At 32.6% G+C, this 14375-nt stretch overlaps 1 protein-coding gene and 1 long non-coding RNA gene across 4 annotated transcripts in view; one reads left to right on the top strand and one right to left on the bottom strand.

Moving 5' to 3' along the window:
• LOC118195605 (protein c-ets-1-A-like) overlaps nucleotides 1–14375 on the top strand; it is a 406827-nt gene that overhangs the window by 119628 nt on the left and 272824 nt on the right. For all 3 annotated transcript variants that reach the window (XM_085813551.1, XM_085813546.1, XM_085813547.1), the window contains one exon: nucleotides 3870–4032. In XM_085813551.1, coding sequence (XP_085669677.1) covers nucleotides 3882–4032 — 151 coding nt within the window. In that variant the 5' untranslated portion in view covers nucleotides 3870–3881. The remainder of the gene's footprint in view (nucleotides 1–3869; nucleotides 4033–14375) is intronic.
• Nucleotides 1–14375, bottom strand: part of LOC146998161 (uncharacterized) — a 132989-nt gene that overhangs the window by 36901 nt on the left and 81713 nt on the right. The window lies entirely within an intron of this gene.

Genomic DNA, 14375 nt, shown 5'->3' on the forward strand with positions numbered 1-14375 from the left:
GTATATCGAATTTGTAATACATGCAATAGTACAAATATACGTATCCTATATGCCAATCACTATCTGCACTACAAAGTGAGCATATTACTTCTATAACAATCTGTATTAAGTATTATATATATAATCTCCAATCAGTAATATGTATTACGTACCAGAACTATGCGTAATTCAAGTGCCTGTAATGTATTATGTATAATCTGCGAACTGTATTATGTATAATCTGTATTATGTACAACAATCTGCATTACGTGTCGTGTATAATAAGCAACCTGCACTACGTATTACGTACATGTATTATGTACCAGTACGCCTTATATACATGCATTATGTACTTGAAATCCGTATTATGTATTTTGTACCAATCGCGTCTCATATTGCAAATCTCTTTGCAACTGCAACATATGTGACTCAAATGTACAATCTGAAGTACATGCATTAGATGAAATACACATATCATATGTGTCAACTACTATCTACATGTCAAATTAAGCAAATTAATTCCACCACAATCTGTATTAAGTATTATGTATAATCTCCAATTTGTATTATGTACCTGTACTATATGTAATTCAATCGCCTATAATGTATTGTGTATAATCTGCAAACTATATTAAGTATTATGTCTAAACTGTAATATGTACGACAATCTGCATTATGTACAGTGTATAATCTGCAAACTGCATTATGTATTATGTATCTGTACTATGTACCAGTAAGTACCTGTATTATGTACTGCAATCTGTATTTTATATACTATATTTTATGTATAATCTGCAATCTATATTATGTAATATCTACTGCATTGTGTGTAATTCAAATGCCCGTAATGTATTGTGTATAATCTGCAATTTGTATTATGTTTTATGTATAATCTGTACTATGTACCTGTATGCATTATGTACCAGTATTATGTACTTGCAATCTGTATTTTATGTACTATATTTTATGAATAATCTGCAATCTATATTATGTTATATGTACCCATATGCATTATGTACCAGTATTATGTAACTGCAATCTGTATTTTATGTATAATCTGCAATCTATATTATGTAATATGTACCTGTACTGTGTGTGATTCAGGTGCCTGTAATGTATTGTGTATAATCTGTACTCTGTTCTATGTATAATCTGTACTACATACTTGTATGCATTATGTACCTGTATTATTTACTTGCAATCTGTATTATGTATAATGTACCAATTGCATATCAAGTTGCAACTGCAACATATGCGACCCAAACGTATATCCAATTTGTAGTACATGCAATTGATCCGGTATACATACCATATAAGTCAATCAATATCTGCATTTCAAATTAAGCATATTAATTCTATAACAATCTGTATTATGTAATGCGCATAACCCGCAATTTGTATTATGAAGTATGTACCTGTATTACACACAGTGTAGGTGACTATAATGTATCTGCGACTTGTATCATGTATTATGTAAGATCTGTATTATGTTTAACAATCTGCATTATGTACTTGTGCATAATCTATGTCAATCACTATCTGCATATCAAATTAAGCGTAATATCTCCATAACAATCAGTATTGTGTATGGTATATTAATCAGTATTAAATAATCCTAAGTATTATGTACCAGTATTGTCCTACTCACAGTGCACTATGTATCCTGTATGTATGTAGTTTATTTGTATTGCGCATTATGCACCTCCAAAAGATATGTATCATATATAGTATATTAATTAGTTTTAAGTAATCCCACGTATCATGTAACACTATTGTCCTACGCACAAAGTACTATGTATTCTGTATGTATGTTGTTTATCTATATTATTTGCATTATGTACTTGCAATCTGTATTATGTACATCATGTAATCTGCATGTATTTAATTTTCTCTTTTGTACTATGCATTTCGCATAAACTATGTACTTGCATACTGCACAACCTTTAACATAAGTAACCCGTACTATATGCATATCATTTTGTTACATATCACTTAAACGCATTCCCGTATTGCATTATGCACAGCGCATTATGTATATTGAATTTTTAATAGTCTTTGTTTATATGTGATATGTCCCCCGTCTTTGTGTTTATTTATTCATTTATTTATTTGTGTGTGTAATTTGTGCATTATGTGTTCCATGTCATATTTTTAATTAATTTTAATGTGTATATTAATGTGTTTTATGTAACGGCTGTTTGTAATTTTTATATATAACATATGTACTACGTTCCCACACAATGTCTTACATCAGTTATAGCCCCTGTATGGCCATGTAACAAATTTATTTAAGATCCAAATGAACTCCCGGTGCAGCCTCCTGGGGCTCCAGGGAGTTGATGTTTCTAGATAGTGGAGGGCGCGGGACATACGCCTGTTTACCTATGTTAAACACCAGGCGTCCCCGTCCTCCGTAACCTGTAACCTGTTCTAATACCTCCTATAGGGTAGCACTAATCAGGCATTCTACTTCTAATTGAATTTGCCCCGGGTTTTATGAATATTCGCGCCATTTTACATAAGATACAAGACAATGAGAGATGGCTTCAACGTCTACTCAGCAAGAAAAGAGAAAAAATGAGGTTGTGAATTGGAAAGACAAGAAGGATATAAGTTTGATGAGTATAGTCCATAATAACTCGATGATTGATGTTGGAACACGGAAAAGAACTGTAAAAAAACCAATAATTGTAAAAGATTACAACAACAAAATGGGAAGAGTGGAACAGATGTCACGCTACGAAAAATAGACGGCCGCTGGGGAGAAATTTTCGCGGACAGGAGAGGACGGCGAAAGGGTTAAAACGAATAATGGATCTAATCGTCAGGTTGTCTTTGTCGCCGGCGATACTCAGGAAATGCCTTGTATCTTCGCAAATGTGCGTGAGTCCCCCTATCGCGCAAAATGTGAAGCCTACAGCTGGCGGAAGGTCTTTTGAGCATGCACATCAATTACCTTTCTGTTAATAAAATGTTTTCTGAAGTATCTCTGCTCATTCTTGTGTTAATTCTTTAAATGTGAAAGTGGAAAACTATCCTTCTCACCACCTGCCTTCCGACCATACATTTTCTATGACGAATATTGCTCAAAGAGCTACCTTCTAGCACCCCCTAAAGTTTTGCCCATTTGTTCAGATTCACCCTGTATACGAGAAATTAAAAAACAATGTTGGTTCAAAACTGTTAACCCGTCCTCAAATGACTTGATTTTTAAAAATTCAATTTCGAGGGCGATCTGAGTTTTTTTGTTCTTTTATTGCATTTGATTCAATTTATTTTTATTTTTTAGTCGGCATCTATTTCCCTGAATATCTTACTATCAGAGTGAAATTTTATTCTAAATTTTTAACTTTTATTTATTGTATCTATTTATGTTTATTATTTATTGTATTATTTATATATTTATTTCTTGATATTTTATTTTTATTATGTAATTATCAAAATTCTAAAATTTTATTGTATTTTACATAACAACACAGTTGGTAGATGATTCCATCAGTTGAGCGTAAAAGCTGAATGTCTTAAAGGCGGTGCAGCTGCTCATCTGATGGTAAATAAATAAATAAATAAATATCAGAGTGAAATTTATTTTGTTTTAATTTGCATTTATAAAAATATTTTAAGATTAACTTTTTGGAATATTATATATTTATTCATCGTTTTAGATACTTGCACTTATTTTACATCGTTTTAGATACTTGCACTTATTTATGATATTGTAAATTAGTTCACAGCAACATTTATTTGTATTCAATTAAAATTTCAAAATTAATAATCCTAATTTAAATTAATTTTATACGAATAGAGAATATTCGTTAAATTCTGATATTTCAAGATACAATATAAAATTTCTTTCTAAACTCAGATCATTTCTTTTTTCCTTCATACAGATCAGTCTTAAGATGGACTTCCCGTCCAGGAGTGTCAATCACCACGTAATGATTCCACCAGATGCGATCAAAAAAGAAAATCTGGATGATTCCTGTGAAGAAACGCTGATGTCCATCCAAAAGGTTCCTTCTCTTAGTGATTTGTCTGAAGATAACTCTTTAGGTAAATACTTTATTAATTCCCCTCCTTTGTTACTTTTTTCAGTATTCTTTTATCTTTTGATAGCAAGGAAAAGGAGAAGACATGTCTCCAACATTCGAAAAAATGTTAAACAAACGTTCCCTTTGTGTATTTTGCTACAAATCTTGATTTGTTTAATTTTGTTTTTAAGATCTGTTGGATATTCCTTGATTCGAGATGAAATAAAATTTTCAGATAATTTAGTAATAATAAATGTAATGCTATGTAAAGTATATTTTAATTTTATAACAGTTATTTTAATTCGGATAATCTTTCCTATCAACCCTTGTTTCCACTTACAACTCCCTTACCAAAATGAGTTTTTAGAATCGCGTTGAAGTAAATGAATAGAATTAAGAAAATAAGGAATTTAAGAAAGGTTCAACTTAGTGCAGTAGAGAAAGCTAGGAATTCTTAATAGCGCGTGTTTGCCTTCAGGCCTCGGCTGTATTGATATTCGCTGGCTAAGTTTAAATTAAGGGCCAGCTACGGTAGATAATCGTGTTAGCTTCGACTAAGTCTCTTAGTTAGTTCTTATTATGAGTTTAAGCCCGAGTAGAGGCTTTGTTGTAAGCCCGAGAAAGGGTCCGACTGTGACTTTGAATGAAATAAAGAGCAGTTTGACTCTTCTTGAGTCTATATCTTTAGTTATTTGAACTCAGCGATAAGTTGCTATACATTTCACTAGGTTCCTCAACGTTCATCTTAGAAAAAAGGCGTGAAAAACTCTATAGCTAATTAAAATCTTATGGATTATGCTGCTGAGCACTTTTAGCGTTAGAGTTACCAAATTTGGAAATTTACTTCTGCGTTTCTGACTGGTTGAAAATAAGAGATTCATGTTTTCTGATTTCTGTTTTTAAGTTTTTCTGATCAAAGTGTTGAGCACCGTACTAAAAGTTCACAATTACATTTGTCAATGAATTATTGGATAATAAAGGACGTACAAGAGTAATATTATAAATGCAGTGCAGCGCGTGACGAATATTATGAGAAAGCTAAGCCGGAAAATTTAAAAATAAAATAGCACGTGCATTTAATAAATAAATTCAACGTCTATATATAATAGAATTCGGAAATATGCAACCGGCAAAAATAGGCAACGATGAAAAAACAAATAAAATTAAATAAATAAATATCTTTATTATATGCGGCTTAAGTGTCTGTTTGTCGCCGATAGTTTGTTGGTTGCTTGCTTAACTGTACTAGCCAATCGGGTGAAGTTGCCACGGCACAGGGTTGCCTTTTCACTTGAGACGTAGACAGTTTCCTGTAAAACTTGCCTTTGCTATGACCATCCATAAGTCTCAGGGCCAAACGGTTAAGCGTGTTGGCATTTTTTTACCTGAGCATGCATTTGGACACGGTCAACTTGATGTTGCCTGTTCAAGAGTTCGTGAAAGAACGGACGTAAAATTAAAAATAATGGATGGTCATCTGCAAGGTGAGCTTAAAAATGATGGAAAGATCTACACAAGAAATGTTGTGTTCAAAGAGATCTTTGACATGTGAATTAACATTTTATTATTTCAATCACCTTTATTTAATGAGCTAGCGGTGGCTCTTAAGAAATGTACCGCCAGTGGTTTCCTTCATTTCACTCTACTTTAAGCAATTAAGCAAGTAGAAGGGGGAAACCCCGTGGGGCAGTAAGCAAAGGGGCGTCCTCCCCGCCTGCCCTGGCTAATTCAATTTGAATTAGCAGACACCTTTGCACAAATCATTTTAATTACAATTTATAATATCTAGAACAGCGGTCATTTCGTATGACCGCCGGGCTTTCTAGTGTTTCATGTTTGGCATTCAATCGGCGTCTGCAAAATGAACAAAGAAGACAAATTGGATGCATGCAGAAAATGGCAGTCGGCAGTCTGTAAAAAGGATGCCATTGGTTGGAGGGCGAAAACCACGCATATACCGCATATTTCGCTAGATAAGCCGACTTCCAGATAAGATAAGGTATAAATTTTAGTCAAAGTTTTATGATTCTAACATATATTTGCCTTGAAATTCGACTCCCAAACTATCAGCGACATACGAATTTAGTACCCCGCTGAAACGCCCGCGTATCAGCGAGGCGTTTTTTATGTCTCGAAAGCATGACTTTCGGATATATATTTAATTTATATATAGCATTGTTCTAATATAGGTATTTTGACACAAAATCGGACTTTTTCTGAAATGGCATGCCATTTTTTTTTTTTTTCCATATTTCGATTCTACGACTCAAATGATACCGAACTGCCATGTTTTGTAAAAATCGTAGCAGTAATTTTTAAAAAATTAGCTCTCAAGATTTTAGCTCCTCAGTGTTAATTGATTTTTGCTATATATTTTTTAATATCTTTTTTTTATTAAACTTATTTGATTCTTCCTTTCATATTTCGAAATTTAGGTTCATTCCAAATAAAATTCGCCCATTTTTTATGACTTATTTTAAAAATTTGTATTTTAAAATAATTTCTATAAATTTTGAAAAACATTTGGTTTATAACCTATAAAATTTTTAACATCGTCTTAAAGTAGATGGATTTCTAGGTACATTTGCAAAAATTAGAGTTTTTTATTCAAAATTTTCGAAGATATACATGAATTTACATATTGGCACGTTTTGAAATTTGGCATATTTGTTATAAGCGATAATAACGCCAAACGCCAAATGTGGTTTATGCACTTTGTTAAAATTATTTGAAAGTATGAACGATGACTTTGTACCTGATTATTATAGCACATCCTTAATATAACTGTATACCTAACATGTACGATAGTAGTGAAAAGTCTCAGCAGTCTCCGCCATGCACCTTCTTTCCATGTTCTGGTCCTTATTTCAATGTTCCTCGTTTCGTGGCCAATACCCGAAGGACACAGTACTAAGCTGCTTATTTATATTTATTCATGTATTTATTTTTAATTCCATGGAAGGGATCCAACAGGCTTAAAAGCACCTAACCCAGTGGGCCAGTTGTTCCGTCGATGGTGAAAAGAAAGAAAGAACGATGACAATTTTTTTTTCCACTCGTCTGCAATGAAAAAAAGCAAAGGAAAATAAGTTGTTATAAATTAAGATGTTCGATGAGTGAATTATTCTCGGCGCAAACTGAAAAAAAAAATGAGCCAAGTCAAATGTTTGAATTGCTACGTAAATTTCGCACCATATTTTACAAAATTTAATTTTTGGGCATAATTTGAGTCGTATAATCGAAATGTGGAAAAAAATGGCATATCATTTCAGAAAAAGTCCGCTTTTCTGTCAACGATTATTAGAACGATGCTATATATAAATCGTATATATATTCTAAGTCGCGCTTTCGAGACATGAAAAACTGAATTAGATTTTCGCCAATCGGCTCAGTAGAACGAGAGATATAGAACTGTGCCGTCTGTTCAAACAATTTGTGCTGTAAATGTGCCCAGCGTAAAATTTGCAAACTGTGTGCCTAATCACGGAACCGACGAAAAGAAGGAAATGTGAAGTAAGCTTCAAGTTAAAAGTCGTGAAACGGGCTAAAAAAAAGAGCTGCCACAAGGCCTTTTAGTATAACAGAGATGATGGCAAGAGACTGAACAAAGAACGAAAATGCTATTTAAAAATGCCAGGAAAAATTGTTCTATAAAGAGAGATATAGCTTGCTGGCCAGATTTAGAAAGTAACGTTGCAGAATGGGTATAAGAAAAGAGGCAAAATCATTATGTTGTTACAAGAAATATGATTAGGCCTTAGGCATTAAAATGAGCAGGGGCCAATCAGCCAATCTAGAACAAGGCGAAGAATTTAAAGCAGTAGTAGGTTGGTGCAATCGTTTTACGAACAGAGCCAAATCTGGTAATAAGTCAGAAACAAAAAATGCGCAAAAATTATCACAAAATCTTGACCTTAAAGTCAAGCGTTTTCAGAAGTTTGTTATTGGTATGAGGCAAAAATACAATTTTCCATTTTTGATATTGGTAATATTGATTAAACACCGATGATAAACAATAAAACTGTGGAAACAAGAGGCGTAAGAACTGTTCAAATCAGAAGTACAGGCCATGAAAAAAGCCAGGTTTACACTTTTCGCCACTGATACAGGCTTCCGACCTAAGGCAATTGCGAGAATTGCCAAACGGAATTAGTGCCTGGTCAGTGGAAGTATTCAACCTCTCCATCAGCGTGCCCCACATGCCAGCGGCATTTAAATTCAAAATTGAAGAGTTACAGAGTCACAGCAGTTTGAGGTATACATAATCATGTGTGCCAATGGCTACGAATACATTCATTAATTGTATACATTAGATATAATAGCATAATAATAGACATATTGTATCCACACAAGATTCACATCAACTTCAACCATCTTTGCAAATAGTATATAATGTGAAGGCGTAATAGGAATGAAAAACAGATGGGATCTCTTCAAAATAATAACAAGATGATATAATAGTTTAAGTACAAGAAAAATAGTTTGTTCTATTTCTACATGACGAAAGGTACTGTGCTATTTACAGTTTATAGATCATTCATATTTAGTGTGCAAGATATGTACATTAACAAAAATAAGTATAATCAATACATTTTAAACAGTACTGGAATGAAATTGCAATAGAGATGCAACAAGTACTATACAGTGAGTACATAACAGAACGTACCTAGGCAAAGATAGATCACAAAAATGATGATGATTTACAAATTACCGACACAGTATACATTGATTTGCTTTTCCTAGGTTACTAAAATAAGAACTATATATTGTATTGTCAGAATCATCAAGGGATACAAAGCTATATATTATACTGTCAAGATCATCAGAGAATACTAAAGCATTACATTAGTAGGTTTACACTAGTAGTAACATGCATAGCAGATCGATCAAAGTTGACACACATAGTTATTTTCAAGAGGAAATCTACTCCTAAAATAAAATTCCCGGCAAGTAAAATTGTGGATGGAAACTATGTGGCAGTGGTGGCCACGTGCCCTACGAAATCAGCACTGTTTGTTGGACATGTTTCGCAGTCATATAACTGAGAACACTGAAAATCGCTTAGCACAGAATAGTACTAAGATACATGTTATACCGGATGATATCACATTCATAAAGCTGTACTCGGTAGTGGGTGCTCTATCTTGGATCGGCAATGCTCGTACTGGGGTCGTCAAGTCGGAACAGGTTGTCGTGAGTGTTACCGTGGCCTTCGAGATAACATGGCCTGGTTAGCTACGAGTGACGTCACGAAAGGCGTCCGATTCTTCCGTGACTTTCTTTGCTTCAGATTTGAATGCGAGCGTTTTGTTCGATGTTTAGAGTGTTTTGTTTTTAATAATGCATAATAATTAAATTTCCAGAGACTTGAAAACGTATATAAAAGGTCGTATATTCATTTGCAGTTAAGATTAATAACTTAATAAATATTAATTTTTAAGAAATATTCACGAAATTTTCTATGCCATGTTTAGGTTATCTTGTGCATTTTTTTACACTGTATTGTAATAATTTGTTAAGATACACTCAAAAAAGAAAGTATTGAAATAAGTACATAAAAAGGCTGTTATTTATTAGCATAAAAATGTCTTTACAGTTTGAGAAGGAGAGGAATGAAAGGATTTAGAAATATAAATAATTCACTAACAAAAGTAAATATAATTTAGCAAATTAAAAGATATAAAAAATAACTTTTCCTTAAAACTATAAATATTTCAGAGCTTGCAAACATTATGCAAACGTATTTTTAATTCATTTAAATTGCTATCTAATAAAATGAACAGAAAAGCCACAGAAAAAATTTAAATCTCAAAACTTTGTAAATTAAATAAATTACAATTTTGCTGCAACATTACAGAAAATGAATAATTTTCACATATTTATATGTTATCTATAGCAATAATTATAAGAATATTTACATCATTTAATAATATTTACATTATTAGTTATATGTAGATGCATAATAAATAATATATTTGCAAATAAAAGCCATCCATATAATGTTTCATAAAAGCGTAAAATCAATAAATTTGCCAACGAAAACCTCAAAACAACTATACATAGAACAAACCATCATTTCTGTCTAATTAGGAAATACTGTGCAAGTTGTACTAGTATACTGAAGCAATAATTAATCGCAATTGATAATTTATTTTGAAAAATTATGAAGCATTATCAAATAATAAGGAAACAGCAAAAGGATTAATAAATTTAAATGTAAAAGATATATTATTGAAAATATATTTGAACTGCATCATATTTAGTACACTATTTTTAAAAAATAAAAGTGTCATGTACATACTCATATCCAGAGTCGTAGCTAGGGTTTTCAGCGCCCAGGGACAGCTGAAGATTTCGCGCCCCCTACTGCATGCCAAGGATGGAAAACATTTAATTCTAAAATTTTGTAGCATCAGTTTGGCGCCCCTTGGATTCTGCGCCCGGGGACAGATGCCCCCCTTGCCCCCCTCTAGCTACGCCCCTGCTCATATCTTTTCATCACGTATTCTTGATTTTTTTAAGTTTCCTTTCATCGATTTTTGTATGCATATTATTTTGAAGAACTTTAGTATAAATGTTCAAACAAATATTTGAAACGGTGCTCATTATTTTTTTTAATCTGATAGAAAAGGGAATTCCACACATTAAACAAGTTTCATGAACATCAAACATGTTAATGTTTTGTACATATATCTCGGTAAGTTTGACCAGTAAAGAATGCTGTTCAACTTCTTTACTGGTTCTTCTTTACTTTCAACTGGAACGACTTTATCTCCTAGATAAACTGCTATATCTGTATGAAGCGATACAAAGATACTCTTTTTCAATTTTAGGATATGGATGAAAACTGAGCAATAAAATATAAATACCAGCAACAGATTTGTGCAAAATAATATTTGAAGTATCTGAAATATTTAATTTATTTGGTAACATAGAAGAAAAATCCTCAAATGATGCTATTTTGTCCTTTCTCAAAAATTCATTAAAAATATGCTTCTCCATCTTAGCTCTTTTTTCCTCCCTGCTCATCCTCTGAGGAGTTGGACTTTCAGATAAGTATTTTGGACAATCAGAAAAAATGCATTGGTAAGCATCGTTATTTAATTTAGGATGCCCTCTACACATCTGGATAAAAGTACCTTCGTTTGTTGGTAAATAATCATAGCGAATAATATCATCTTTTCGAAATGTTTTTCACACACAACGCTGCGCTCACTTGAAATAAAATTTTTCCTTGGAATTTTTTTGATCCATAAATCCCGTTTTACTGTAGAAATTTGAATACTGATACATATTCATTAGTGCCATCGTAATTGGATTTGCATGCTGGAACGCAACATCGTGCAGGCATGATGAAGACAGCTCTACGTAGACGTCGATCGTTATTCTTGTTAACAAATAAGTTAACTAGTAATCTCAATTTAAAAACAAAAATATCCTTAACAACATTACTTAAATTTAGCAATAAAAAAGACACGAATAATAAAAATATACAGCACGCAATCAACGTAATAAGAAGTCTTCGCTAGCAGTGTCCATACAATGCAGTGCGAAGGGTGAAAGTTCAGACGCCTTACGTGACGTCAAATCACGTGATTCTGCTGCTGACCAGGCCATCTAATCTCAAAGGCCACGGTATTACAGCCAGTGATAGAGCTACTGATGCCATGTAACCGGATAATTCCAAGCCTATGATTTAACTTCGATTCTCATACCTGTAGACGTCTGTCTGAATAAAGCGTTCAAAGATCATATCGTTAATAATGGAATAACCGGGTGAGGAGTAGCGAAAAGTCGTATAAGAAAGGTAGAGCTATGTGGACTCCCTCACTCAATGTATTTTGTGATTTCGCCATCAAATCGTGGGAAAAAGCGAAAATGGAAACAGTGATCAAATCTTTCAAAACGTGTGGGATATCTAATGCTAGGTAGAGCACTGAGGAGAAGTTGTTATGCGATATTGATGACGAAGCGGAAATAGACTCGCTAGATACTGAATGGGACCGATACGACGAGCTTTTCAACAAAGAAAGTGAGGATGTACTTCAGGAGCTATGTGCCTTAGACTATGAACGATTTTGCAGGATTTTAAACACATTAGTGAGAGATTTGTTTTATTTCATAATGGTTTTAATTTATATAAATTTCAATCTAATTTTTGTGTATCTGTCCTATAAGACGACCCCGGATTTTGAGGGCCTTTTTTATAATTCAACTATTGTCTTATCTGAGGAAATATACGGTTGCATTACTTCTGAAGAAACGACTTCTTTTCAAGATCGATTCGTTTAAATAATGTAATACTTCCATTCTAAGATTCTACCAATTGTAACACAGAGATATCGATTTTTGTACCAGAAACAGAAAATATTTTGAGCGTATGAAAATACAAATGAAACACTAAAAGTGTATCTAAAGAATATTTTCTGTTATAAATCAATTTTCTAGCACCTTTTGAAACACTTTTTAACAAACAATTTCAATTTCGTGTACCGAGCTGATATTATGAATCTCCTTTAAGACGTACCATGAATGATTTGTTATTGATCTTCGTCAATTAAAAATGGTTTGGTTTATTGAATTATGGCAAAGCACACTAGAGCTATCTGCCTAAGGGGAGTGATGCCTTCGTGGAGGACTTTCTAAGGGAAACTGGCTCGTATACACATTACACATGGGGAAAACCACGAAAACACCCATGCAGCCAGCCCTTTCGCGAGATTCGAAACTTCAATTAAAAATGAGTATTCAGTTTTTTTAGGAAAAGATGTAATTGTTCATTTTAAGGCATCATTTTGAATTGCAAACATTTTTGAGTCTGTAGGTGGAGTGAGAAATTAATGGAAGAGTTCTGTGTCGGCATTCCAGCTGACTGATTGACAAAACTTTCATTGCGTTTACATTACATTGCGTGTATATAACAGCAAACACCCGATTCTCTAACGAATCGGATAATGTTTTAAATAAAAATGACCAACCAACATTAGGGGTTGAAAACAGGGTTGATCGTCCTGTACAGCCCTTGTTTTCAATCACCAATGATCTGTCTCGAATATTTTTTTAATGTTGTTAACTTGTCGAGCGGACGAAGAATGCTATAATTTTTTTATTGCTGAATTACTCAATGTTCTCTCTCAAATTGTTTTTGCTAACATTCCAAAACATTACTTGTATACGAAAACATTGATCAACTGGGAAAACATAGGAAATAACAATAAATAATAGCTCATGCCTTAAAGCTCATTCATCTCATAATATGTTAAGACTAACATCAAAACAGTTCACAGAAGGCAAATAGTAAAATTAGATCATAATTATAAAGATTACGACCCCCTATTGATTGTATCATTGGAATTTAAAAACTCACGGTTTTAAATATTTAAAAATAACATGTTACCTGTATTTCAAGATAAAAGTTTCAAAACTTGGAATTCCATTTTAAATTGCTTTATAAATCATTGCTACCCGCAGCTTCAAAACAAAGAATAATTGAATTAAATATTTGTATATTTTCCGGTGGTTTCAAATATCGAACCGGTATTTTTGCGTGTTAGCTTTTTGTATAAACTTCAGAATAAACGTACCAGAAGAGAAAGAAAAAAAAAAATTGGAACCTTTTTTTTACAGTTCCAAGGAGTAGCAATTCTTACAAGCGAAGCTTTCGTCAATTTACATTACAAATATAAATAGTATGGCGAATATGAAAGAAAATATGGCAACACTCTGTAAACGTAAACTACGTCCAAGACACATACATTTTCTTCTCTTCGCTTTTTCTAATATAAAATTATCTTTATAAATAATATACTATTCTAACAGCTTATTTCAGAAAGCAAGTCCAAATTATATTTCACTTCTATTTTGCGTGTTGTATGTGCTTATTATTTCAAGTGAAAATGTATCTGAGCCAATAAGTATACAAATTTATTTATTCTTCATTGTTGTTCTATCAACTAGTAACTTTAAATTTAACTAAAAAATTTTTGTAGTTTATGATACAAGAAATTGGGTTATTTGAATGATAAAAATTTACAGTAAGTTTACACGTGACCTAAATCAATGAAATATTTTATAATATAAACTCATGTAACTGCAGTATCTATTTAAAAAAAAAGAAGAAGGACTGCAAAATCCTTGTTTTGAAATTGAATTTTTAATATCTTCGTTCCTTCACAGATCGCTTTAATTAAAATTTGAATCCTGAAATTTTCTGAAATTCAGTAAACTCCTAAAAACTCTGACATCAAAAAACTTCAGTAAACGATTTTAAAAAAATACTGCAATACATCTGAAGAGAATTTTTGCTTTTTTTTTTCGGGGGGGGGGGAGAGCACCTACTTTCTTCGATGGCAAACATTCAAAGAA

The sequence above is a fragment of the Stegodyphus dumicola genome, chromosome 3 (genome assembly GCF_044657685.1).
Source record: "Stegodyphus dumicola isolate Sdum_Otavi_A_Nest chromosome 3, ASM4465768v1".
NCBI lineage: Eukaryota > Metazoa > Arthropoda > Arachnida > Araneae > Eresidae > Stegodyphus > Stegodyphus dumicola.